Source organism: Cryptomeria japonica, chromosome 10, assembly GCF_030272615.1.
Source record: "Cryptomeria japonica chromosome 10, Sugi_1.0, whole genome shotgun sequence".
NCBI classification, from domain to species: Eukaryota; Viridiplantae; Streptophyta; class Pinopsida; order Cupressales; family Cupressaceae; genus Cryptomeria; species Cryptomeria japonica.
This window is the reverse complement of record NC_081414.1, coordinates 820908391-820936123: the sequence shown is the minus strand read 5'-3', so window position 1 is coordinate 820936123 and position 27733 is coordinate 820908391. Positions and strand designations below refer to the sequence as shown.

Genomic DNA, 27733 nt, shown 5'->3' with positions numbered 1-27733 from the left:
ATTAACTTGTAAATGATTATGTTTTGTATCCACTAATTTGGAGCTCGGTGCAAGGGTTGTAGCTCCTTAGTTTGGTGCCCTAAATTAGGGGTTGGTGCTCTTTGGGTTGGTGCCCTAAAATCAAGGGTTGGTGCTTCTTCAATTGGTTCCCTAAACATTATAATCAGGGATCCATTGTGTGGCTGGCTTGGAGCAGTAGACTCCAACAACATTTCTCATCGATGTTTTTTCCTATCTTGGGTTTTCCTCATATATGTTGGTGTTATGTGATGTTCCTTTATGTGTAAATGCATTTGTGATTAGTTTCCCCACTAACTAGTAAGTCTACATTGAGTTACATTTGATAACCGGTATGCACACATATGATAGTTAAAGGGAAAAGATTGAGAACCACTGATTCACCCCCCTCTCAGTGGTGCATTATGTCTAACAATTGGTATCAGAGCCTAGGTTCCCAGTTGATAATATTTCTCTAGCTTGGGTAGATTCTAGCTTAAGGTCACAATGGTCTATTTAATTTCAATCCCATCTCCAATGTTTAATGGGTCTAAGTATTCCATTTCGAGTTGTAGAATGAAAGTTCACTTATTCTCTCAAGGGTATGATGTATGGATGTCTATTGTAAATGGTTTCCCTATTAAAGTATGTCCTCCCAATGATTCAAATGCAAAAAGAAGAAACCCGTGCAATGAAGCAGCAATGTAGGCTATACTTAGTGGAATATCTAGTGTTGTTTCCTCATAGGTGGACAGATGCAAATCAACAAAAATATTATGGGAGAGATTCAAAAAGTTGTATGGAAATGAGTGTTAGGATTAATGAAAATCCCAAAGATACTGAGAGGGGGGGTGAATCAGTATCTAACCGATTAGCAGAATATTTAACTTTATGAAGTATTTTGGATTCCAAAACAATGTATCGGTAAATAAGAATTAATGCAGTAAATAGGAACAATAAAGACAACATAGAAAACACACCATAACACAATATTTTTAATGAGGAAAACTGGTGTGAGAAAAATCTCAGTGGGATTTGTGACCCACAATATTCACTCACTGGCCAATGAATGGATATTACTTATAATATGGTGCCTGCACATGCAAGAAGGCCAACTGCCTAGAGCTCACTACTGAATTTGAAAATGGAAGTCTCACTGACTTACAAAATGGATTATGAGAATCCAATAAAATGTACTGCTACAATATAGCATCTGCTATGCCAGGTTCAATACCGGTTTAAGCTCATATCATAACCATAACCTTATACAAAATTTGCCTTAATATTCTCTCATCACTTCTACCATATCCATCTTCTATATCCTCTATCCATATCAAAATGATTTACAAGATCTCATACATATATGAGTCTTATTACAATATGCCATGTCAGCTTTACAAAAGATATTTACAATTAAATACGATAAAAAAAAGTTGTTCCTATCGGCTGGGGTGTCGGTATACATTATTGTCACTGTTGGTGAAGTGTCTGCTGGTGAAGTGTTTGTCGGTGTCGGTGCCTGCCGGTGCCACAAGATTGTCTGAAGGTATCCATAAGGCTGCAAGGTTGCCATCAATGACAACACCTTCAATTACCTTCAATTACCATTAGAGTGTACAATGCCAACAATCTCCCCCTTTGGCATTGATGGCAACACTCATGAGAAAAATCCAAAAATCTGTATCCAAAAATGAAGTCCAAAATTTTACGAAAAATGTGTGCTCCCCTTGAGTAGATGATCTCCTCTGATAACCATTTTTCTCTATCCCACTACTCCCCCTTTGACATCAATGACAAAGGTTGCCAAAAATTATCAAATGAGTGCAGATTTCAACTTGAACTTTGTAACCAGTTGGTTACAATCTGGAATATGTCTACTAAAATCAAGTTTAAGCTCTGTATAAACCTGTTGTTGTACTTCACGGTTGCCTCAATTCTCTGGATTGTATCGGTGAGATGATGCATATGTTCCTCTGGTGACTTTTGTCCTTGAATTAATTCCTCGGAGATCTCTTTCCTCAGAGAGATAAGGTTGTCCAATTTAGGACTGAGTTTGTGCTTAAGCTCTTTGTCTTTTGCCTTGATTCTTTCTTTCTCTTTCTCTAACTTCTCCAAATTTTTCCTCAAATCCAGCAATTTCTTGCTCAATAACTGATATAGGTTCAGATGAACCAATGATATTATCAGCTATATCATCTATCTCCTTTTCAAATTTGCTTATTTCCTTATCAATGTCCATTGTTAACAAATTTGTCTTCCAAATATCCCTATACAGTTCCTTATACTCCAAAATTGTTGTATTCAGTGCCGGTAAAAGTATATTGATGTGTTCTGTGCACTTGTTTTTTGTTTCCTCAAAAAAATTTCCTTTTTCCTTCTCCATTTTCTCCTTGAATGTTTCTTCATTTATTTGATCAACTATCAGTATATTACCAGTAATATATTTAGACAATGTCTCTAACTAACTTAAAGAATCCTTTACATTATCTACATTGCATTTGGGTGCAATCATCTTAAGAATAGGAATAGTGTCATCAATTGCCTTATAGGCCAATGCATTACAATATATTATTTTCTTTATTGAATCCAGAAGTACTTCAGTCACATTAGTAGGTCTAAATTCTGTCAGTGAAGTACTAGATGTCTAGCCAACTACCTTTACAATCTTTGTGCTTCTGGTGGGAGTAAACATTTTGCTTGTATCGACCTCTAGTGGGTCAGTCTGTGTTTGCATTTCTACTAGCAATGGTTTTGGTTTCTCAATGATTATCGGTTTCACTACCTCAATGTGTACCTGTGACTCTGTTAGTTTCTCTGCTTGTTTCTCTATTTGTTTTTCTAAGTTATCCACTGTCAATGTCTCTATTACTGTCTTTATGGGTTTCTCTGTGCTAGCATCAATATTACTAGTAGCCATTCTACTGTCCAATGTTTCCACTGAGTGCTCTACTTGTTCTACCTTGTCTGTTTGTGTTTCAACCCCAATGTTATATGTTGGTTGCTTAGTAGAAGCATCTTTCTTTTCCTCTATGCTCTCCTTATCAACTACAATGTTTACTTCCTGAGTGTCAATATTCATAGTGTACAAAATTTTTGACTCAAGGTTAGTATCCTCATGTGGTGTTTCCACATTTTCAGTAGCTAGTATGCTACCAGTCTATACTGATGGAGTAACTAAAGGTGGTGGTAGGTTGTCGGCTACTTTAATGTTTGGTATTCCACCTACCTTACCTTTCCCCTTGTCTTTGTCCTTCTGATAAACTTTGAAAATTTTCGGTCTTTTCAACTCTTCCTGTTTTTCTTTCTCAACAAAGAAAATGTCCCACTTGTCTATAGTTTCTTCTGCAATTCCATTTACCCTGCCAACCATTAGGCTCACATGCCAGTGTTCACTTGCAAAAACCATTCTATTAGCTTCACTAATCAATTCATCAATTTCCTCTACAGATATGACTGGATGTACAACTAGTAGTTTCTCAATTTTAATTTTCTTATCTAGCTCCATAATTGCTAACCTCTTAGCATCTAATCGCCTATATAATTCACTAGGAAAATCATCTACAACTTCAATTAATACTTTCTTGTAAATGTCAAGATGTAAAATAATGTTGTTCTCAATAGTTTCTTTTTTTGCATCAGTAAATGTATTGTATAGTTTTATCACATTAGATAGATTGCCATCATCAGTTATTTCACTCAATAAGTTGTCCAATGGTGGTATGACCTATTTTTGTTTCTTTTTCTTGGGTGTCAATTTCTTTGTCAGTGGTCTCACTACCTGTTGTTTCTTCCTTTTCTTCTTGGATGTAGGAGAGGGTACTGGTGAGGATTTTCTCTTCCTATCAACTCTCTTCAACTGTAGGAATTTTACTCTCAGATGATGTGCCAATCGGTGAGAGATGTGCCTCCGGTTGTAATCCTTCAAGTTCAAATTCCTTAATACCAGTTGATGCTCTGCAAAAAGGATTAGAAAATTTGTTTGATGGCAACACACACAAGAGCACAAGAAACAAACGTTAGTGTTAGCAACAAAAGATTATCCTAAACAGGCATATCAAGAGAGATATTAAGCATGAAATAGAAAGCATATAAACATAGAATAAAATAGCTAATCAAGATGCTCATAGTTGCTCCTCCCTTGTTCCTCTCCTCTCCAAGTCCCAAATGAGTGTAGCTCTCAGCTTTTAGCACTAGCCATGGATGCCATATGGAGATTCAAGATGGTTGAATATGATAAGCAAATGCTATGCAAGTGTAGATAGTGATGCTATGAAAAAGCTCTATGCTAATGCCAGTATAACAACAATACTCTAATGCTTTTCTCCTTTTTGCTTGAGGAGAAGGGTTCTATTTATAGAAGAAATGGGGAAATGAAGGGTTAAGATTGAGTAATCTTAACAAGGGTTAGGATTGAAAGTTGGGGATCCATGTGCACAATTGGCACCAATAAAATGGTGACAAGTGTTAACATAGGATTGGGTTGAGAGAAGAAGTTGGAGGCATTAAAGGCCTGAGAAGACCTCATGGTTATCTAGAGGCTAAGGGTCAAGTCCAAATTAAGATTACCCACTGGATTAAGAGTTAATCCAAGGATAAACCTTTGTGTAAATGTTTAAGAGATAATCATGGTCAAAGCATTAATGGCCCGATGAGACCTTTGGGTTGGGTAGAGGTTGAGTCAAAACAAATGTTTTAACCATGTGGGAGGGTTTGAGGTAACCATTAATGGTTATTGGAGACTTTGGGGATTAAGTGGTTGAAGGTTGAAAGCCTTCAATAGTTGCCATTTAGTGGTTGAAGGTTGAAAGCCTTTAATGGTTATCAAAGACTTTGAGCCATTTAGTGGTTGAAGGTTGAAAGCCTTCAATGGTTATCAAAGACTTTGAGGGTTTGAGAAGTGACTTCCCTTTTGCTTAGGAATGTGACAAAGTTTAGAGAAGGGGTTAGGTTATTTAGAAGTGATTAGAAAATTCTAGAAGGGGTTTAGGCATGCAAGTGGATTTTGTAGGAAAATGCAAGTGGGAGAAATTTTGGTATTTTCAATTAAAATAAAATCATTTATTTCAATTAAATGGTGTAATTTGCATTTGGATAAATATTCAAATAAATATTAATTTATTTAAATGAGAAAAATGAAGATAAAGCATTAAAATGCTTGAAGACTTTGAGGGAAACCATTAAAGGCTTGAAGACTTTAAGGAAAACCATTAAAGTCTTAAGAAGACTATAGAAGGAAGCCATCAAGTTTGAAGACTTTAAAGCCATCAAGTTTGAATACTTTAAAGCCATCAAGTTTTGAAGACTTTAAGGGAAACCATTAAAGGTTTCAAGTGGGTGAGGATAAATAGGATTTTAACTAAGTAATTTATTTAAAATAGTTGTGCAACTTGCTTTTGTAGGAAAATACAAGTGGGTGGAGGATAAAGGTGATTTAAATAAATAATTTATTTAAAATAATTGTGCAACTTGCATTTGTAGGAAAATACAAGTGGGTGGAGGATAAAGGTGATTTAAATAAATGTTAATTTATTTAAATGTGAGAGGTGGGATTTTTGGGGATTTAAATAAATATTAATTTATTTAAATGTGAGAATATTTAATTAAATAAATATGATTTATTTATTTAATTAATGGTCTGAATTTGGTTAAGTGAATTAAATCAAATAAATTGAATAATTTATTTAATTAATAGGAGAAGAGGGTTAAGATGAATTAATTAAATATTAATTTAATTAATTCATTAATTGATGGTTAAATAATCAAATAAATATTAAATATTCATTTAATTAAGTGGACAGATTTATGTGACTACACCAGTTATGTTCATTATGTTTTCTTTTATGTCCTTCACTTGCTTGGTTGCACTCCTAATGTACTTTTCTCTTTTCTTCCTTTGTTTCAATGTCTGTACACCACTCTCTATTGTCTTTGCGTTTCCAAAAACCTTTTCTTCTAGTTCTCTAGGGGCTTCTAATAGGTCTTTGGCATAAGTTTCAATGATGTTTACATCTGCCTCATACCCCATTTTTGTTACCCATACAATTCTAGGAAGAACTGCCTCCATCCAGATTTCATCCTTTTTAATTACAAAGCATAGTTCTTTTTCATATTTGTCTACAATAATTTGTGGTAGTCTCTCTCTTGTTTTCATTTTTGCTTTGAAGGTTTTGAAGTACTCTATGATGTTGTCATCCTTATCAGTACTTATACCAGTGAAAATTTCTAACAGTTATTTGCCTACCAATATATCATAACCAAAGTCTTTCTTACCAATACCAGGAACCTCTTTTGTGAGATACAACATCAGACATACCAAGAGATTGCCAAAATGAAAAGTTCCTTTCTTATCTCCTTTTATCTTTTTCAGATTATCTATCAACTCATCCTTTAACCACTCACATTCATCCATCTTTGCATCATTGTTGACCATATCATATGCACTTTTAATACAAAGACTGGAAACAGAGTTGAGTCGGTTTGCATGTGTGGTTTTATATCCTAGGATCATGCTTATGAATCTGACATTTACATCCTTAACATCATTCACTCTCAGGGATCTGCTATCATGTGTTGCTCCTATTATTGTCATGACAGTGTTATTAGGAACCTTCTTAGTCTTATCTAGCCTTCTATCAGTGGAGGGTAGACCTATCACTACCCTAATTGATTCTCTGGTGATTTTACAAATAGAATCTAGACAAAAGAATTCTCCATGAACCCTACTAAGGACAAGCCTTACTACCTCCTTAGGAAATTCAAGGATGTCCAAGATTTCCACAAAACCTAAGGTTTCAATTATCTTGTGCTCAGGTTTTACATTTCCATTTTCATCACAAATAACAGTTCTAAACATTTTCAATATTTCCTCAGAACCTAATTCCTCAATATGGCAATGAATATAGATTCTAGGGTCTTCTGCGCAAGCAACTCCTTTTGGGATTTTAGAAAAAGTACCTATGGAATCATCCTATTTTTCTATCTCGGGAATGATCTTAAAAACTAGCCTAGGGTGTTTCACAACTTCTACAACAGTAGGGTTTACAATAAATTCCGGAGCAAAGGAGGAAGCCATTAATAAATACCTTAAGCTGCCTGATAGGTTTGAGTGTTTGAAAGAACTTTCTTCACTTCTTCACTTTGGATGCCTTCACTTGGATTTTCACGCTCTCTAAAATTTTGAATGCTCGGTGAATTGAAAAAGAGGGAAAAACATTGATTTATAATGTCTTTTCTTCCAACAACTAGAGTAAATGCTTGTCGATTAAGTGAAACTTAACACATTTGCCGGTAAAGAAGAAGTTCATCTTCTCACCATCAATTAAGAGTAAAATTGCATGATATTCAACTTGTTGCAATACCGCCAAGGGTTACTTTTTCAGTTGGATGAAGAGTCTCCTGCCGGTGGTGTAATACTTTGTTCTACTGATGAAGGAATAGTCTCATCAACATTCTAATCTCTCTTTCTAATCCACTATTTTGAAAATTCTTTCTTTACCTCATCTACCTTCTCTTTGCCTTTCAAATTGGCTCCTTTACTATTTGTCGGTGAAGTCTTACTTCTATAAAATTTTGCAATATGTCTAATCTTGTTACAGGCATAACAAGTCACATTGTTCTTCTGAATAGCCTTTCCATATCCTATACTAGTTTGTGTTCTACATTGATTAGATACATGTCCAAATCTTCCACAAACATAACATCTCACATTCATTCTGTAAATTTTTGAATTATGACCAATTTTATTACATTTGGAACATTGACTAGTGGGTGCATTGATGTTCTGATTGTTTCTAGATCTACATTGATTTGCTTTATGACCATACTTGTTATAGTTAAAGCATTTCCCATTAAATTTGTAAGAATTAGGTTGTCTTACCAGTTTACTGTGATCATGATTGTTTGCAGTACCGAAACTTTCCCAACTTCAAATCCAAGTCCATTAGTGTCTCCATTAGGTTTCTCATTTTTCAGCATATCATCAAGTTCTTCTGAAATTTTCTTGAATTTCTCTTTGTGCTGATTTGCAGTAGCCAACTCATTTTCCAAAATTCCTTTCTATCTCATAAGTTCAGTTTTATCATGTTGCATGTGAATCAGATCTGTCTTCAACATATCATTTTCTGGATTGAGTCTTAGATTTTCATTTCCATCATCATTGAGTCTCCTAGTCAAGTCATCTTCATTGTTTTTCCTGTGTTGAATGTCTTTACAAAATCTCATAGTCATATCCTGCATTTCATTCCTCATAGTACTGTTTTCTTGCCTCAATTTGTTCACAAGATCATTAAGAGTTTCTTTTTCATCATCATCACTCTGCATCTTCTCATGAAGTTATTTTCTTTTATTTTCAATAATAGTGAGATTCTCCTGAATTCCTTGAATGAATTCTTGTGCAGTCTTTAGATCATCTTCAAGTTTGATATTTTTCAACTTTTCTTCATCATTGTTTGCAAGAGCTCCTTCTAATTTCTTTCTCAAGTTGTCCATCTGTACCATTGTCAGAATCTTCCTCAAGTTTTTAGGCTTTTGAAAATAGAAGACTAAGCTCTGATACCAATTGTTAGGATTAATGATAGTCCCAAAGATATTGACAGGGGGGCTGAATCAGTATCTAACCGGTTAGCATAATATTTGACTTTATTAAGTATTTTGGATTCCAAAACAGTGTACTGGTAAATAAGAATTAATGTAGTAAATCAGAAGAATAAAGACAACATAGAAAACACACCATAACACAAGATTTTTAACGAGGAAACCATGTGTGGGAAAAACCTCGGTTGGATTTGTGACCCACACTCACTAGCCAATGAATGGATATTACTTACAATATGGTGCTTGCACATGTAGGAAGGCCAACTGCCTAGAGCTCACTGCTCAATTACAAAATGGAAGTCTCACTAACTTACAAAATGGATTATGAGAATCCAATAAAATGTATTGCTACAATACAGCATCTTCTATGCCAAGTTCAGTACCGATTTAAGCTCATATCATAACCATAACCTTATACAAAACATGCCTTAATATTCGCTCATCACTTCGACCATATCCATCTTCTATATCCTCTATCCATATCAAAATTATTTACAAGATCTCATACATATATGAGTCTTATTACAATATACCATGTCGGCTTTACAAAAGATATTTACAATTAAATACAATAAATAAAAGTTGTTCCTGTCGGCTGGGGTGCCGGTATACATTGTTGTCACTACCGATGAAGTGTCTATCAGAAGTGTCTGTCAGTGCAACAAGATTGCCTAAAGGTATCCACAAGGCTGCAAGGTTGCCATCAATGATAACACCTTCAATTACCTTCAATTACCATTAGAGTGTGCAATGCCAACAATGAGCCCACTACAGAAAAACCAACTTGTGATGATAAGGAGAAATGCATCTCATGTATCTGCAGAGGATGAAGACAGATCTGCTAGAAGTCAAAACATTGATGAAGAAGGAACCCACCTCTTCATGGCTCAACAATCAGAATATGAGAGGAACACATCTAAGAATGATCATGCAGATCACTCTTGCCGACAAGATGTGTTTGGCAGTGATAGTGATGGTGAAGAAGAAAAGGAAGTAGAAGTTGATCTTAAATAAGAGCTTGTAAGTGCACTTGAAGAACTTAGCAGAGTGAGGAATGAGTGAAAGTTATTCAAGAATATTGCAATAGTGGAGAAAAACCGGTTGATAAAATGCCTTGAAGAATCTAAAAAAATGTATCTCAGAGTTGAAGACTCAAGAATAAGACACCAAGGAGTGTCAGTGTAAAGATCTAGTATCTAAGCTAGAAGTAAAGGATAAATAATATCAGTAGCCTCTTAGAGAAATGGAGGTTCTCTATAATGACCTTGAGAAGTGTCAAGATGAGCTCAAGGTGAGAATCTAGTTTGATGGTAGCAGTCATGGGTTAGACAAGATGTTGAAGAATAAAAAGCATTTCAAGGATACCAGAGGATCAGGAAGTGGTGTCGATAAATGCTCCACCAACAAGAATGTCCCCCATAATGATATTATGTTTATCTCCTCAAATGGAGAAAACAACGGTTAGACCTTCACATTTAGAAATACTCCCCAGAAGAAGGTTGATCAAACCACAATCGGTGAAGACTTAGAGACAAGAATAAAGATTGGTGTTGCAAGAAGGAGGAAAAATGTAGATCCCAAAGGAAAAGGGAAGATGGGAGAAGACAGCAAAGAAGACCTCCTACCGGTAGAAGACAAAGAAATGCTACTGCCCACATGTCAAGACAAGTGTGGGAGATGAAGAGATCAGATGGAAGAAATCCAAAGAATGGACTACCCAGGATCCATTGTCAAAGAAGGAGAAATGAAGATGTCAGACCAGTAAGATCACTTCATGCATGGAAGAATAATTTTGTAATTCATATGCCATCCTTGTTTGGTTAATCATTTTCATGTAATGGTCACGGCCATACGAAAGAAGAATGTATAAAGGGATCTAGAAGGAACAATATAGGATCTCATAGATATCATGCATATGATCAAAATGTATCCAGGAGTAGATACATGCATATTTCCTCTCCTAGTTATACAAATAATGTTTGTTATAACTACAATGGAATTGGTCATAGAGAGTTTGAATGCAGGAAGAGGAACTTAAAATCATATGGAGGTTGATATAGAAACTATGCTCTGCATAGAAGTGGATACAGAGCATACAAAAGTCAGAGGACTGCATGGAATCAAAGGAGAAATGTCCCTATAGGATCAAGAGATCCACCGGTTTCAGTTGTCAGTCATAGCAACATGACCAAAAGAAGATGGTCAAACTGGTATATTAAGAGATTCCCCAATCATGAAGTTGGGATTTCTATTGTGTGCTACTATAGTACTACTTCCAGTTATGATGCAAAGTCTGGAAATGATAGGACCCATCAGTATAAGAAAGTAAGACATGCTCCCATGACTTAAAATGGGAAGAAGAATGAGATCAAGCAAGTGTGGAGGAAGAAGACCATGGACCGGAAATGTGTATTCAATGTACAAGTGATATCTCCTAAGGCCTAAAGGAGATGCAGGATCTTAGGGGGAGTAACATATTGAATAGATCATTCACCCCCTCAGTGAAGAAGGCCACTTGGAAGAACAAGATGCTACTAGTATGAAGGATGGAAATGAGAAGATAAGTGTGTGTAGTGGTTGCCTTGGCTACACACCTATAGATCAGAGTTGGATCATATGTCAATGGATGGAGATTAACAAATGAAATTAGATACATAGTGACACAAAATTTTAGGAGTCATAGGAAGGTGCTTCGGTAGTGATGATGAACTGATATAGGAAACCAGTATGTGCAGCATATCACCAACATGAATGATAATAGGTACTTGCAGAATATTTAAGATAATGAGGTTGGAGATCATTGCATTAGCCTCGATAACATGGAAAGGGAAGCTATGTCTCAGGTGGTGTTGATGAAGACATGAATGACATATGTTGGCCTGGTTTTTGATTATGTATGCATACATCCCTTAAGGGCTAACCAGTTTAACTCTTGGCATGATGATTACATTGTATGGCATTGTGTACATCCAAGATCATGTCATAAGTTGTGGTGGATATAATAGAACTAAAATATCATCAGATGATCACAAATGTATAGCTCAACCGGTATATAGTGAAGTTTGGAGCTTTGATTTTGGACCTGACTGGCAGTGTGGACCTGAGATGTATAACTCAGGGGGAGTTGACAACCATATTTTCTTATGTATATCTGACCTTCTGGACACAGAGGGTGTGCAAGTGTCTATGGTTGTACCAATATGTTTGTGTTTTAGAGGTATCCGGATTTATGAGATGTTTCAATGTGTATCCTATTGAAATCACAACTGGATCACCGGAAGAGTTGTCTACAAAAAGCAAGAGTTACCTGCATAGGAGAACATACAGTTGGTATGTGAAAAGATACAATTGACATCAGTGTCAGCTTCAACACTTGATATCATCTAATTACGGTCAAAATAAATTCTTCATATCAAAGGAGAGATTATGCAGTTTGATCGGCAGGTATGGTGTATTCACTGACACATGGGTCTTCAATTGGTTTCAGACTTGTATATGTATGTGTTTCCAATTTGCATAAACACTTGGTTCTAATAAATTGATGTCAATTGGTGCTAGAGTCCTTCATCTCCAGAGTTGTAACTTGAGAAATTGTACCAACTGGTATCAAAAGACCTGATGCATCTGGTAAAGAAAAAAGGGGGAGATAAATACTTGACAGTGACTGGAACATACAAGGAAGTGAGAAACCCTGACAGTGTTGTTTGCCATTATTGTCAAAGGGGGAGAAAGATTATGTAGTATAGCGCATACTACATGTGTGAGAATCCATGGATTATACAAAGGGGAAGATTTGGATCTCACAAAGGAGGAGAGAGATTATGTAGTATGTCGTATACTACATGTGTTGACATCAATACCAAAGGGGGAGATTGTTGGCATTGTGTTTTCATTAATGTCAATCAGTATAGAAGGACAACCAGTATGGGAGTATTATTGACATGAAGTCATTGATGTGAACTAGTATTTTAGGTCACTGGTAAAGAAGAAGAATGTCATTCAGAGGAATGACCACTGGAGTCACCGGTATACAAGTCTATGTTTGACTTGTGTGGAAGAGATGACTGGAAGTGAATGTGCCTACACCAGATCACATGTGCCTATTTGAAGATATGCTACACAAACAGGGAAGCCACATGAGTACATTGCAAGATGCAGATGACAAGGACTCACTCCCACTGGTAAGTGGAGCTTATCTCCTATTATGCAAAGTATGCATCTTAGTTTTGTGAGGTAAGGAAGAAGAGGTAAAGGTGGGTGTTTGAAGGATCACACTGGATCTATGGGTGAATAAAAAGGATTCCTTAAGTGTATGAAATTAGGGATAAGCACTAGATAGACATAGAAGGCATATTAAGCCACCCAGACAAAAAAGGAAGAGTAAATAAGTGATGAGTTTGTCACCTTTACAAACCAGCTAAGATGATTTTCACACTAATGATGATGAAAGGAATAACAAAAACTACACAGAGAGAGTGCAACCGGTATGCAAATGCTTAGATGGAATCAATTGAAGGTTGATGACATGGTGTCATTGAGATAGCTACCAGTAATTATGGGAACCGGTAAGGAAGCAAAGAGGATAAGAGATGTGCTCCTACCTGATGAGGATGAGCATGGTATGGATAGGCATGTCTTGTGAATAGTTAAGGTGTTCCACTAATAGATCAGTAAAGTGCAGATGTGAAGGGTAACTGGTAAAGTGTGAGACATTGGCAGGGTTAGAGAACCGGCAGAAAAGAAGGATCAGTTTATTGTTTAGTCGGTGATCCTGTCTGAACTGACATAGAAGTCCAAGATAAGGTGGATGTCGACAAAGGTGCCACATGGAGTCAAGGTGGTGGACATGCATGCAGAGGTAGATGGAGTGTGCACTGGTGAGGTTGTTACAGAGTTGGTTGAAATTAATTGTAAACCCCATAAATCATGCATAGCCTAGGATGCATCTCATCTCAAAATCAACAAAAGCTTCCCTTGTTCTTGCATTTGCCATCCCTAAACCATTTTGCTCAGTGATCTGAGAGCAAAAACATTGGTTTGAGGGACTGTGTAAGATAGAGAACCATGGGACCAACCTTGGGAAGCTGAGTGATACTTCATTACTCCATAGCATGCACCAAGAAGTCCTGTGGGTGTGTGAGCAAGGCTCCATAGAGCTCCATTTTTCGCATATTGAGTTCTATCGACCTGCTTTTCCCGCATACATTTCTGGTGCCCACCGTGCGGCATTACCCCATATATCTAATCAGTTTTGAAATATATCCACTTTTGCAGGTACGCAAGAAAAATGAATTAGCGCGTTAACTGTTTAGCGAATCCGGTTAATAGCCTAGCGCATTCAGTTCACTGTTCAGTGCGTGGGGTCCATCACCTAGAATGTAAAGTCCATTTATCAGTGCATAAGATTACTAATTTTTCCTATAAGTTTTGGTGCAGGAGAAAAACAAAGCAACGTTTCTAGTACACATAGTAGCGCATCCCAGAGACAGTATAGTGCATCACCGGCTTATTTTAGCGCATTACTGTGATTTTGTAGCGCATACAGTTTGTTCTGTAGTGCATCATAGACCGAAATAAGAAAAACAAACATTGTAACCAAAAGTTAGAAATTAGACTTATAGAAGTCCACTGAGGTATCTAACTGGTTATTTTGCAAGTTTCTAACAACTTCATTGCAAATAGGAGCTTCATCTTAGGATTAAGATAGTTAGATTTTTTTACTAACTTACCTAGGTTAGTTTAAAATTTGATTTTCTTCTCTTAAAATTGAACTCACCTTATTTTTGGGCTATAAAAAGAACCACTATCAAAATTTTCTTGCTTTCATAGGAGAAAACCTTCATTTTAGGCTCTAAAAAAAACAACACAAACTTTTCTTTTTGCAAAAATATCTCTAAAAAGAACCTCACCATCCTTTGGTGCATAAAAGGATTCATTTTGAAATTTTGCAAAGGAAAGAACCTCACTTATGAAGTTTTGTTCAAAATCAAAAGAGGGAAGTTATTCCCCTTTTCTAATTTTCTTTTGTTGACCACAGTGATAAATTTGCTTTGTTGACCAGATTCTTTCACTAGATTAAATAATCATTGCTTTGAGGAACTAAAAAGAACACCATGCTTTTCTTGGAGCAACATCTCCAAGTAGAGATTAGCAAATCACTGAATTGAAGGTTTAAAAAGAATTTTTGATTGCCTTGAATTGAAAGAGGAAGGTATATGCTCTCCCCTTAACTGGGTGATCCAAAAAACTAGACCTCTCTTAAAAAGCTTTCTTTCCTTCAAAGCATTTACACTCTTTAGCAGGCCTGCCTTCCCGAGGAGTTGAAATCAACTCTTAAAGTTGTTTATGGCTAGTGTGAAGGGAACGATCTAAGGGGGGAATGGCTTTGACACCAAGTATTCCAACCCACTATAATCAAAAATGAAAAATGATGAAAGTCCTTTTCAACAGTTGCACGCAGTGATTAGCCTTCCCACAGTATCCTTGAGATACGTAAAGCCTTTGTTCTAAAGGTTGGGAAGCCTCCTGAGGGAGTTTATCACTGACGACCGAACAGGAAGCCTAATTACAAACCATAGAAATAGAAACTTTGAACTGAGTCAATAACCAAACATTTATAACATCATATTGCAAGGGTGGGGAAGAATCCGCCCCCAAGATTACTCACCATATATCTCCCAAGATAACTACTCAACTGTGAAGCGATTCACTTTGAGTTAATTTCTGGAAAAAGGCAAAAAAATGGGCGCCCTCTAGGGGGTGACACGGCTGTTTGAGCTGACGGAGTATCGAGACTAGTGGGCTATGATGTTATTTATGACCTTTGAATAAAGAGTCTTTCTGAAGCGTATTACTCGTATCCAAACCTGTTAAAACATTGGGGATTTGAACACATCCTCGCAGAACATACATTTTCTGTTAGATTAGGCAAAATGGTTGTACTTTTTGTGTTGTGCTTACATTTATTACTTCAGAAAATCATCCATCTAGACTGAAAAACTCACGATCAAAACCAAAAATTGCAAATAAAAAACCAATTGAAGAAAAAAATAAAAATAAATAAATACAGGGCAGATTAGCACGTGGGGACAACTCCTTAGCGCTTAGGGTATTTAAGTTAGCACATCAAACCATTAAGTTAGTGCGTCTATTCCAAACAGCAGCATTTTATCCCAAAATCAAAACAGTGTCAAACCATTTAGTGCATTAGAGAAACAGTCTAGCGAGTGGAAGCATCAGCTTAGCGTGTAGCAACCAAACATTAGTGCATCAGGTTTAAAAGTTAGCATGTCACAGACCCAGGTTAGCACGTAAATTTTTAAACAGGCAGAAAACAAATTTTTGAACAGTCAAATCTTTAGCCCGTGTTTGGGGGTAGCCTAGCGCATGTGGTCATTCTTTTAGCATGTAGAGTAATTTTGGTAGCGCATTTCGTCTCTGTTTTAGCACATGACCAAAGACATATAGACAAGGGGCAAAACAGTGAGGAATTTTAAAATTTTTGAAAACATTTTCAAAAGCCTCTTTTCATCAACCACATTTTTTCATCAAAGTGGAGTAGCAAAAACAAAACTTTAAAGGTTATTTCTTGAGATAAATTTGTATCAAAACAAACGTTGTAAAAATCCGAAACTGATCACACGATAAAACATATCTATCTTATCATAATCCGGAAACCTCATCATAAGTATCGACAGAATCCTTTACCATCTCACGGATTTCATCTCAAAAACACTTGTTTAAACAATTTTAGGTTGTCAAATCAAGTCTCCATATCGGGAGGCTTTTATCCATATCATTTGACACACTTTGTCATGAAGGGGCATCTAAACCTTCATTTTGATAAAGTAAGACTTGAAATTTTCAAAACAAGATCAACTGAATCCAAACAAATCAAAGGAAACCATTGATCACTCATGCATGACTAATCCCCATATTTTGAGAAGAAAGAGCCTTTATCGTAACATCACGTTGAAGAAACAACAACCTAGTTTTTCCAAATTCATTAAGAGAAATAAGTTTTTATACATCAATCGTCAACTCTTCAAATCTCATCGGGTATTCCTTCATCACGTCAAACGTTATATCCAAAACAAATCCAACGAATTTGACAAAGAGCCTTTAAAAACAAGAGCATATTGTCAAAAGTCTTATTTTAATCAAATCGTAAACCACGGAGGAAAGATCAATCCAACATTCTTGCCTGATGAGTGTATCACTTATAACACACCTTGACTAGAACCACCCACCCCCAAGCAACATATCAACGAGGATTTTGTCCCCTTCGTCACTGAAAGTTTCTACTAAAATGCCTATTACTCGCTCTCAAAGAAACCAACAAAGCGAGACACACACAGAGTCTAGTATGAATCGAAGGTTGTCAAATCCTTTTGAAGGTCCACACCTAGAGGAGACTGAAATTTCTGAAGCACTTCTTCAGGAATGTCAGGAAAACGCTTCATTCCAAAAGCTTGTAGAAAGGCTTATGAAAAATGACAAAGAAATATATTTGCTCATGCTCACAAGTAAAGGAGTAAAACTCCCTGACAACCTTGACACAGACGTGTTTAGGACACAACCTCAGTAGTACAAATATCAAGAGCGACAATGAGAAACAGAAATTCGAGACCCTGAACAAAACATCCTGGATCAAAACATACCAGAACAAAATCCACCAATGCAAAACATCTCTGATCAAAACATACCGGAGCAACATACACCAAGACAATACCTTCCCGAGCAAAATATACCATTCCAAACACCATTTCAACCTAGGATCAATACAAGGGAAGAACTTTTCCCTCGACAAGACAATGTACCTTTGGCTGCCCTTGCTCAACAAATGCAAATGTTACAAAGGCAAATGCAGGACATGCAACAAGGGACAATAGTACGGTACTCTTTAAACGAAATCTATCCTTATCCTTTTGACAGAAGATTGTGCATGATCCCTTTTCCTCCAAACTTAGACGTGCCTAAATTTGACAAGTACAATGGAAAAAGTGATCCCCGTGATCATGTCAGAGAATTTTGTACCATGAGTCTTGAGTTTGCTCATGATGACACCTATCTGATGAGGTTATTCCCAAGAAGCTTGGGAGGACAAACAATGGAATGGTGATCCAAAATTACACCACCTATCACATCGTTTGATGAATTGGTTAACAAGTTCATAACACAATACTCCTATAACATCCAACGTGCCATAACCATGCTAGATGTCTGCAACACCAAACAAAAGAACAATGAAACATTCATGATTTTCCTTCAACGCTGGCGGCGTATGGTATCACGATATCCTCAAGATATTCCTGAAAAGGAGAAAATGGAGATCTTCATCGACAACTTGAATGGTGAAATGAGTTACAGGCTAAAACTCCAATGCATACCGTCTTTCGCTAAATTGATTGAAAATGGCATTCAAGTAGAGGAAGCATGTGTCAAAAAGGGAACACTCAAATTCTACAAGGAAGGAACAAACTCATCAAACTACAATAACCAGAACAACAGCAACTTGGACAAATCTCAATTTTGGACTCGAAACAAAAATGAAGGCAACAATGAATCACATGATCCCAAATCTAAGCAACCACTGCTTGCATTATTCGGAAATCCTCAAACTATGAAAAATCCTAAAAATGCTAATCCAAATGCTAACACATATGCACCAAATTCCAATCAAGGACAACTCAACGCAAACAACACCAAAGATACTCAAAGCAAAAATGCAAATCTAGAACCTAACAACAATTCACGCGATAATACAAACAATTTCCACAAGCGTGTCTTCACACCACTGGGGCAATCACTAGAATCAGCATTTAAAGAACTTCTGGCAAATAAAATTCTCTCCTTGCCGGCAATGAGCAACTATGAACCCCAAATCAAACCACCTTGATGGAACGATTCACACTATTGTGATTTCCATTGTAACAAGGGTCATCGGACGAACGATTGCATGAGATTGAAAAACATTGTGCAAGACATGATTGATCGAGGTGACTTAACGGTAGATGGTCTCAAAACAAATGGTGATCATGGAGCCTTTAAAAATCCTCTTCCAAATTACAACAAAGATGGAGCTTCAACCTTGAATGATACACGCGGAGCTCATATCAACCATATCTACAACAACACCATAAATCACAGATCAGCTGAAGATCATCAAGTAAATGTCATCACCATCTGAGATGAGCATGATCATGAATCTGTCAATGTGACAACCCAAACTTAGAAATATGTCTTAAAAGGACATACTGCACCTACAACTACTACACCAAAGATCCAATATGACTTGGTTAGCCAACTATGCAAAACTCCAGCTCAGATATCTATACTAGAATTGTTGAAACTCTCACCCAAACACAAAAACATATTGGAGCAAGCACTATTGGAAACCAATGTACCTCAAAATCTGGATACGGACAGATTTCAAGCCATGGTCGCCCATATAATAGGACCTCATAACCTCACCTTCTCAGAGCATGACAATGCTTCCTTGAGTCATCCGCATAACACTCCTCTCCATATCGAAGTCATTGTTTGCAAACACCAAGTAAAAATAGTCTTAATAGATGGAGGAGCCGGACTTAATATATGTACTTTAAAGCTTATCCGTGCATTAGACTTCTTAGAAGAGTCTATTGATCCTTGCAAGAAGATTACCATAAAGGCATACGATGATGAGGAAAGGTCCTCTAAAGGAACCGTGATGTTACCCATTCAAGTGGGACCAATGCAAAAGGATACTATATGTCAGGTCTTAGACATAGATCTCACCTACAATATTTTGTTAGGGCGACCCTGGATACATGAAATGCAGGCAGTGCCTTCTACATATCACCAATGTGTCAAATTTCCTTATGACAGACAAGAAATCTCCATATCTGCTGATCACAATCCATTTCAACATTGTAATGCAATGGGGGCAGCCCAGGATAGTTTGGTTCCTCATAATAGAGAAAAGCGGTGATCTTCAACATTAGATCTACAAACAGCAAAGCCCAACTCATTATCTAGAGATTTCAAGCAGCAAATGCAAATCAAAGACCAAGGTATGGGAGAATACTCTTTGGAGCCCCTATGTTTGGCTAAATTATCGACATCACCCAAATCTCATGGATTGCCTACTACATCAAAGCATCTGGTAACTCAGCCCATCACCAAATTTGATGGTACCTTCATCCAATTGGGCACTCTAGCACATGAATCAAAAGACAAGGATATTCTTAGCTAGTTATACAAAGATGAGGAAGAAGATAACAAAGCAGCTGCTCTGGACATTGTTCTACCTACACACCCGTATGGAAAAGGATACTTAATCATGTAGCAAATGGGATATGACGATAAAGGACCTATTGGGAAATGCAAAGGAGTCACTGAACGTATAGATCTTCCTTCACAACCTAATAGAGATAAGATAGAATTGGGTTGTGAGCTCACTTTCCTATTAAAAAGGCCACCCCACCTAACTACAAAACCTCAATAGAAAGTAAAGAAGAAGTACAAAGAAGAATCCTGGCAGGAAGCACTCTTTGAATCAGCAGAAACAATCCGCAAGGCACGGGAATATCAAGATCAGAAATTACATCAAGAAAAGCTTCTAAAACATAAAAGGGCCATATCTACAGTAGTAGCTCATATTCAAACACCAATATCTCAAGAACAAATAATATCATCTCCGGATACCTTTGTTTCTCCCTGAAGAAGCACAGTCTATGAACAAATATAAAAAATAGAAGCCGGATCTGACACAGAATCAACAAAAACTATCAAAATGGTATCCATTATCAAAGATTTGTTTTCACCATACAACATACCAATTTACAGCACTGATAGAATCTGGGATGATGCCTCTGAGACTATTCCAATGAATATGAATGGGGTACCTGCTCCAATGCTACTACAGATATCCCTAATGATACTAATTCCATATCCCTTTCTCAAGAAGAACATAACACAAAAGATAGACCTCTTGAATTTGGACCGTAGAATATCTATGGCGCGAAGGAAAGTGAACAGAAACATTATGAACAAGTCTATGCGGAAGATAATACCATCGAAGACCTCGACAAAATCCTGGACTTCTTTAAAACCAAGAACAATCACGATGAACACTCTGTCCTAACACTTACAGTAGCAGAACTTGATCCACCTAACGATTCCTTACCGCTTGTCTTTCCTGACCTCATCGACTAGGATGAACCTGAAATCCATGATATACCAATTTTCCCAGATGATGAATCTATTATCCATTACCTATGTACCGTAAATCCGGAAACAGGCTCTACCAGTGAACAAAGTAACGATGTCTGCAAACCCAGGAGTGCCAAGTCTCTCGGTCACAAAAATGAACCAAGTAAAAGATCTGATGCTGAAAACCAGTCAATGGTAGCTCTAGATCACAAAAAAGTAAAAATAAAGGACGCATCTGAGGGTGAAAACCTTATTAAGGCACCTAACAATGGGAGACTTGACACTCTTCCTGAGCACTTTCATGAACGATCACCCATATTGATTGAGCCTACTCAATCAATCAACATTGGTACCACAGAAGCAGTCAGAAACCTACACCATGCAGAATCTCTAACAGAGGAAGAAAGATCAGCATTCATCATTTTCTTTAGAGAACAACAAATTAACTTTGCTTGGTCATATGCTGATATGCCCGGGGTGGACCCACACTTAATCATGCATCATTTGTCCATCTCTTCAGGAGTTAAACTAATCAAGAAAAAGCTACGAAAGATGAATCCATAGGTGGCACTCATGGTCAAAACTAAACTAAAGAAACTATCAGATGTCGGATTCATCTGACCCATTGACTATGCAGAATGGATTTCCAACATCGTTCCAGTATCAAAACTAGATGGTAGTATCAGAATATGCACTGACTTCAAAGACCTCAACAAAGCTTGTCCAAAAGATGACTTTCCTCTACCCAGTATCGACATAATTGTGGACCTCACAGCAGGCCATGCAATGCTATCACTAATGGACGGTTTTTTAGGCTATAATCAAATCAAAATAACCCCAGAAGATCAAGATAAAACCACGTTCACCTATCCTTGGTGAACATACTGTTGGAATGTTATGCCTTTTGGCTTAAAGAATGCAGGGGCCACTTATCAAAGAGCAATGACAACTATCTTTCATGATATGATGCACACATTTATGGAAGATTACGTGGATAATTTACTAGCTAAATCCTTCACTAGAGCAGAACATCTCAGTATCCTAACAAAGATCTTTGATCGATTGGAGAAATTCCAAGTCAGGCTGAACCCTAAGAAGTGTGTCTTTGGGGTTACATCAGGCAAGTTACTAGGCTACATAGTCTCAGCTAAAGGTATTGAAGTAGATATAGCAAAGGTACAACCCATTATGGAAATGCCACCACCAAAGAATATAAGTCAACTCAGATCTCTACAAGGACAACTTCAATCAATCAGGTGATTCATCGCTTAGCTAGCAGATAAAAGTCTACCATTTAACCATTTACTACACAAAAATGTACCATTCAGATGGGAGACCAAGTGTGCAGAATCCTTTTATCAAATCAAACAGTACCTGATGAATCCACCAGTTTTGGTACCACCAATTGCAGGAAAGCCACTTATCCTATATATCTCAACAATAGATATATCGCTAGGGGCACTATTGGCACAAGAAGATCAACAAGGAAAGGAACGCACCATATACTATATCAGTAGGACATTGAATGGCTATGAACTCAACTATACATTCATTAAAAAGGCTTGCCTAACAGTGGTCTTCGCATCTCAGAAGTTCCAACATTATATGCTACCACACACAATTAAGCTAGTGGCAAAAATTGATCCTCTCAAATATCTACTCAGCAAAGCAGCTCTTACGGGATGATTAGCCAAATGGGTCATGATTCTTAGTGAATTCGACATCCAATACACAGAAAGATGAGCCATCAAAGGACAAGCAATTGCAGATCAGTTGGCTGAAGCACCACTACTAGGAAAACAAACTATGGAGATTGAATTTTTGGATAGGGACGTTCTTACTATTTCTACCAAACAATGGACCCTATACTTTGACAGATCCTACACACAACATGGTTCAGGAAACACTATACCAAGATCATATAGGCTTATGTTCCCATGCACAAATAATGTGGCTGAATATGAGGCATTGGTTATAGGCATCAAAATGGTCGTAGAATGGAAAATCACAAAGTTAAAAGTCTACGGTGACTCACAACTAGTCGTCAATCAAATCAACAATGACTATCAGACAAAGGATGACAAGCTGCTACCCTACAAGCGAATGGTGGATGACTTCAAATAGTATTTTGTGCACATCACCTTCGAGCAAATACCAAGGTTGAACAACAAAGCAGCCGATGCAATGGCTACTATCGCTTCATTACTACAAATTCTAGAGCAACAGAGTCATTACGAGTTCCTGGTAGAGCAACTATTCTCCCCAGCTTATGACCACTATGAATCCCATGTTATCTATGCCTTGACAGGTTCAGATTCTCCGTTATATGTATCGATATATGACTACCTCAAGAACAATATCTTACCCATTGACCAATCTCGTAACCAGAAATGTAATTTTATCCGGCAAGCTGTCCGTTATACCCTTACTGCTGATACTTTGTACCGTCGAGGTCTAGTTGGTACTCTTCTTCGTTGCCTTGATTGTCATGATTCTAATTCCGCTTTACATGAGCTTCATAAAGGTATTTGTGGCACACATTCAAGTGGTACTACTCTTGCTAAAAAGCTTCTAAGGATGGGATACTACTAGCCTACAATGGAGAAAGATTCATACCACTTCACCAAGAAATGTCCTAAATGTCAGATCCATGGCAATCTGATACATGCACTAGCATAGGAACTACAACCATTTACAACATCTTGGCCCTTTTGTCAGTGGGGACTAGACTTAGTTGGCAAAATTCATCCTTCATCTTCAAATGGACAAAAGTTCATTATAACTGCAACAGAATACTTTACCAAATGGATAGAAGTAGTTCCTGTGACCATAGTAACTAGGAAACAAATTGCCTCTTTTATCCTAAACTATCTGATCTGCAGATATGGTATTCCAAGTTCAATCATCACAGATAATGGACGACCTTTCAAAAACCAAGATGTCCAAGAACTATGTGAAAAATTCAAAATCCAACATCGGTTCTCTACACCATACTACCCATAGGGGAATGGTCAAGCAGAAGCATCTAACAAGACAATACTAAAGATTCTAAAGAAAATAGTAAATGATGCAGGTAAAGATTGGCACGTACATCTTAATCCAGCACTTTGGGCATATAGAACCAGCATCCACACACCTACAGGAGCAACACCATACTCATTGGTATATAGATCAGAAGCCTTTTTACCCCTGGAGGTAGAAATCCCATCTCTCAGAGTCTCTTTGAAAGGTTTAATCCCTGATGAAGAGTATCGAGTTAATCGACTGCAAGAACTTGAACTATTAGATGAAAGATGTCAACATGCTTACACTCATCTCAAGGCATATCAGCAATGCATGTGCAGGAGCTACAATCACAAGGTCATCCCTCGCAACTTCAAAGTTGGTGATCTAGTCCTCAAAGAAAATCCAAGAAATCAGCAAGATCGAGAAAAGAAAGGGAAGTTTGAACCTAACTGGTTGGGTCCCTATGGCATCATATCAGTCTATGGATCAGGTGCCTATCAGCTAACAACTTCAGAAGGAGATGTACTTGACGAACCAACTAACAACATCCATCTGAAGAAGTACTACACTTGAGTAATCTAATGCACGGAAAAAGCCAAAACAAGCCAAAAAAAAGAAGCAAAAAAATTCAAAAAAAGCAAATAAAAAGGTACAATAAAAGCAACTGGTGAAAACCTGGTAAATAGGCACTATTGTGAAAGGATGGCTCCTCTATCTATATCCATACCATTTTATCAAAACACTATCGGCCATCACCTAACACTTAACACATACCCATTCAGGACATACTTAGCGTAGTCACTATCCTAGTCTATCCATATATATCCTCTTACCACATTCCACCATGGCTTGGAAATCACTGTACATATTCACATCAAGAGGCACACTCAACTAGGGGCAATAAATCATCAAAACTATTTCCAAAACTCAGAAGCATTGCATCCAACAAACAAAACTACGTTTCATCACAAAACAAAACAAAGAATCACAGAAATACCAAGGATGGATGATTTTCTGAAGTAGTAAATGTTGCATTATCGCATAAAATCTTAACTATTTTTGCATTTTGAACTTTTAAAATTATTGGATTCTCTCCCTTTTCTCACTAAATGCTTCACAGCTAGAGATCATGGGGAACCTCCAATATTTTCTTAGTCTTCTGTTTGGGAGGCGATCACTTGTACTGTGTGAATACTTGCCTTGAGATGTGATACATTGAATATCACTAAAGGCATGATTCCACTTCATGCATACAAATGATTTAATCTTGTCTGTTTACATGCAATCCGCACTCAGGTCGTCCTGGTTCAATTATACCTTGATGCTTGTGCTATCTTGCAAAATCAAACATCATGTAAATTTTTCTCAGGTCATTATGGTTCAATTATACCATTGTGCTTGTATAAATTTTCAACATATCCTAAACAAATCAATGCTCAATGATGATACCTACAAAGAAAGAAAACAACATATGGTTGTATCAGGATGGCAAATACAGAATGAGGATGCTACCAAAAATAATTAGTTGCATATCATATCATACATCTCATTTTCAAGATACATCTCATATCATATCATATCATACAAGATACATCTCACAGCATATCATTACCATACATCTCATTTTCAAGATACATCTCACAGCATATCATATCATACATCTCATTTTCAAGATACATCTCACAGCATATCATTACCATACATCTCATTTTCAAGATACATCTCACAGCATATCATATCATACATCTCATTTTCAAGATACATCTCACAGCATATCATTACCATACATCTCATTTTCAAGATACATCTCACAGCATATCATTACCATACATCTCATTTTTAAGATACATCTCACAACCATATCAAAGCATACATCCTACATCATACATTATATCATATATTTAAGCATTGCATCATCATAAAGTAAAGCAAAGAACACATAAGCACATACATCCATATAACACACCACATGATCAAAGATAATGATGTCGTATATATATATCTCAAAAATGATAAAAAATGTACAAAATCTGTCATCTTTGTGTCCAGTACAAAGAATACAATGATCAAAAATACAATAGAGACAATGTCTCTCAAGTATGGTTATCCCCTGACGATGATGGTCTGGCACCAGAAGTCCCCACCCCTGGATCTCCAGGGGGATCATGTCTCGATGGCCCTGTCACACCTCGGCTCTCGGACCACGACCCAGTATCTCGAGATCGACTAGATCTCGACTGTGTAAAGCTTTGTACTCAGTGATCCCTGGGTATCGCAGCCTCATAGTGCCAACGGTAGTACTCCACCTCCTGAGCTCTCAAAGATAGCTCTCTCAGGGTGTCTCTCATTGGACCACCTACCGCTGCCCTCTGTATGCTTGTTGCAAGCTCCTCCGCTCAACCCCACCGCTCTATCTCCGTGTCTCGCTTAGTGGTCAATTGTGCAATCTGTCGTTGATATATCAATACATGTGCCTACAGCTACTATACAGTCACCTGTAGGGTCCTAATTTGTGCATCCTCAACATGAGTGGGGATCCAGACCCATAGCGGTACCTATTCCGGGGCATCTCCTCTAACTCTGCCTGTCCTCGGTGTAGGAGGCAGTAGCACATCTTTCCTCCTCCTTTGCACTGGTCGTGTTGCCTCATTAGTCCCCCCCACTGTAGCTAAAACCTCTCTCACCCTCCCCTCTCCACCTGCTCCAAGGGCCAACCCCCCTCTACCTCTATCTCTCACCGCCCATCTCACTGCTCTCTCCAAACCTCTCTCTCCTCTCCTCCCTCTATCTCCTCTCCCCTATCATCCTCCCCCACCATCTTCATCATCCTCCTTGTCTCCACCTCCCTCATCATCATCATCATCAAATGACGACCGCATCTCCTCTGGATCCGATATCCTCGCCACTACCCGCACAGTGAACAATCTGGCAAACTCATCTGTCATGCCTGCATCAAAAATCTCCAGGGCATAATCTCATATCTAGCCTGCCAAACTAACAAACTCCTCCATAGCCACCACACTATCAATAGTCGGACCCTAATCTGGTATGTCCTACCTCCACCGTGCATACAAGAAAGCCCCCTGAGGTATACCCTACTGTCGATCAGACTGTCACAAAACTCTGGTAACCACGAACCTCTCAATCACGAATGGGATCCTCCCGATTAGGTATCTCGTCATAAAACATAGGGCATCTCCAGCCCGTCCTCTGCCCATACCTCGCACCCTATTTACGGTCGCCAAGTGACCGTATCAATGTCATCTAGCACTCTCCTCCAATGCTCTAGTTTGCCCAGCTTCCGCTAGACAACTAGACCCCTGTACTCATAGGCATAGGCACATCCAACGGGCCTATCTCTGTCTGCTAATGGCCTGGTGGCTGGAATGTGCTCCTAGCACCATACCTGTAGGAGCATCATGCCAGCTGACAAACTATCGTAACCCAGGTATACCACCTTGTGTAAATCCCTGTACAGATGGGCTAGCATAGCTGATCCCCATGCAAACCTGCGACCCTGTGTAACCATGTCCTCTAACACCAGCCCCCATCCCATGGATAGTCCCTTCAACTTGCGGTCAGGACATAGAAAGCCACCTATAAACCCTGCCAGTACTAATGGAAGTAGTGCATAATCCAAGTCTAAGAACTCCTGCCAAGGGATCTCATATCCGCATACTGTCTCATCGTGAAATATGCGGTGAAGTTCCTCTGTGCCACCCTCCTCCAACTGCTCATAAGGTAGTAGTGAACCTACTACTGGTATGTGCAGAATCCTGTAACAGTCCTCTGGCGTGACTGTCATCTCACCCGTGGCAAAGTGTAAGGTGTTTGTATCATTGTGCCACCTCTCTGCGAGCACTGTAAGTAACCCCCAGTTCACAGTGAACCGAGGCATATCCAAAAGGGACGTCAGACCGCATCTCTCGATAATGTCAAGGTT

General features: G+C 37.9%; 1 protein-coding gene across 1 annotated transcript in view; it reads right to left on the bottom strand.

The window, feature by feature from the left end:
- LOC131859312 (adoMet-dependent rRNA methyltransferase SPB1-like) overlaps positions 1–26735 on the bottom strand; it is a 90842-nt gene extending 64107 nt beyond the window's left edge. The window contains exons 1-2 of the mRNA XM_059212907.1: positions 26606–26735; positions 2792–3042 (exon numbers count right to left, since the gene is read on the bottom strand). Of these exons, the coding sequence (XP_059068890.1) occupies positions 2792–3042; positions 26606–26735 (381 nt within the window). The remainder of the gene's footprint in view (positions 1–2791; positions 3043–26605) is intronic.
- Between the last annotated feature and the right edge of the window lie 998 nt (positions 26736–27733).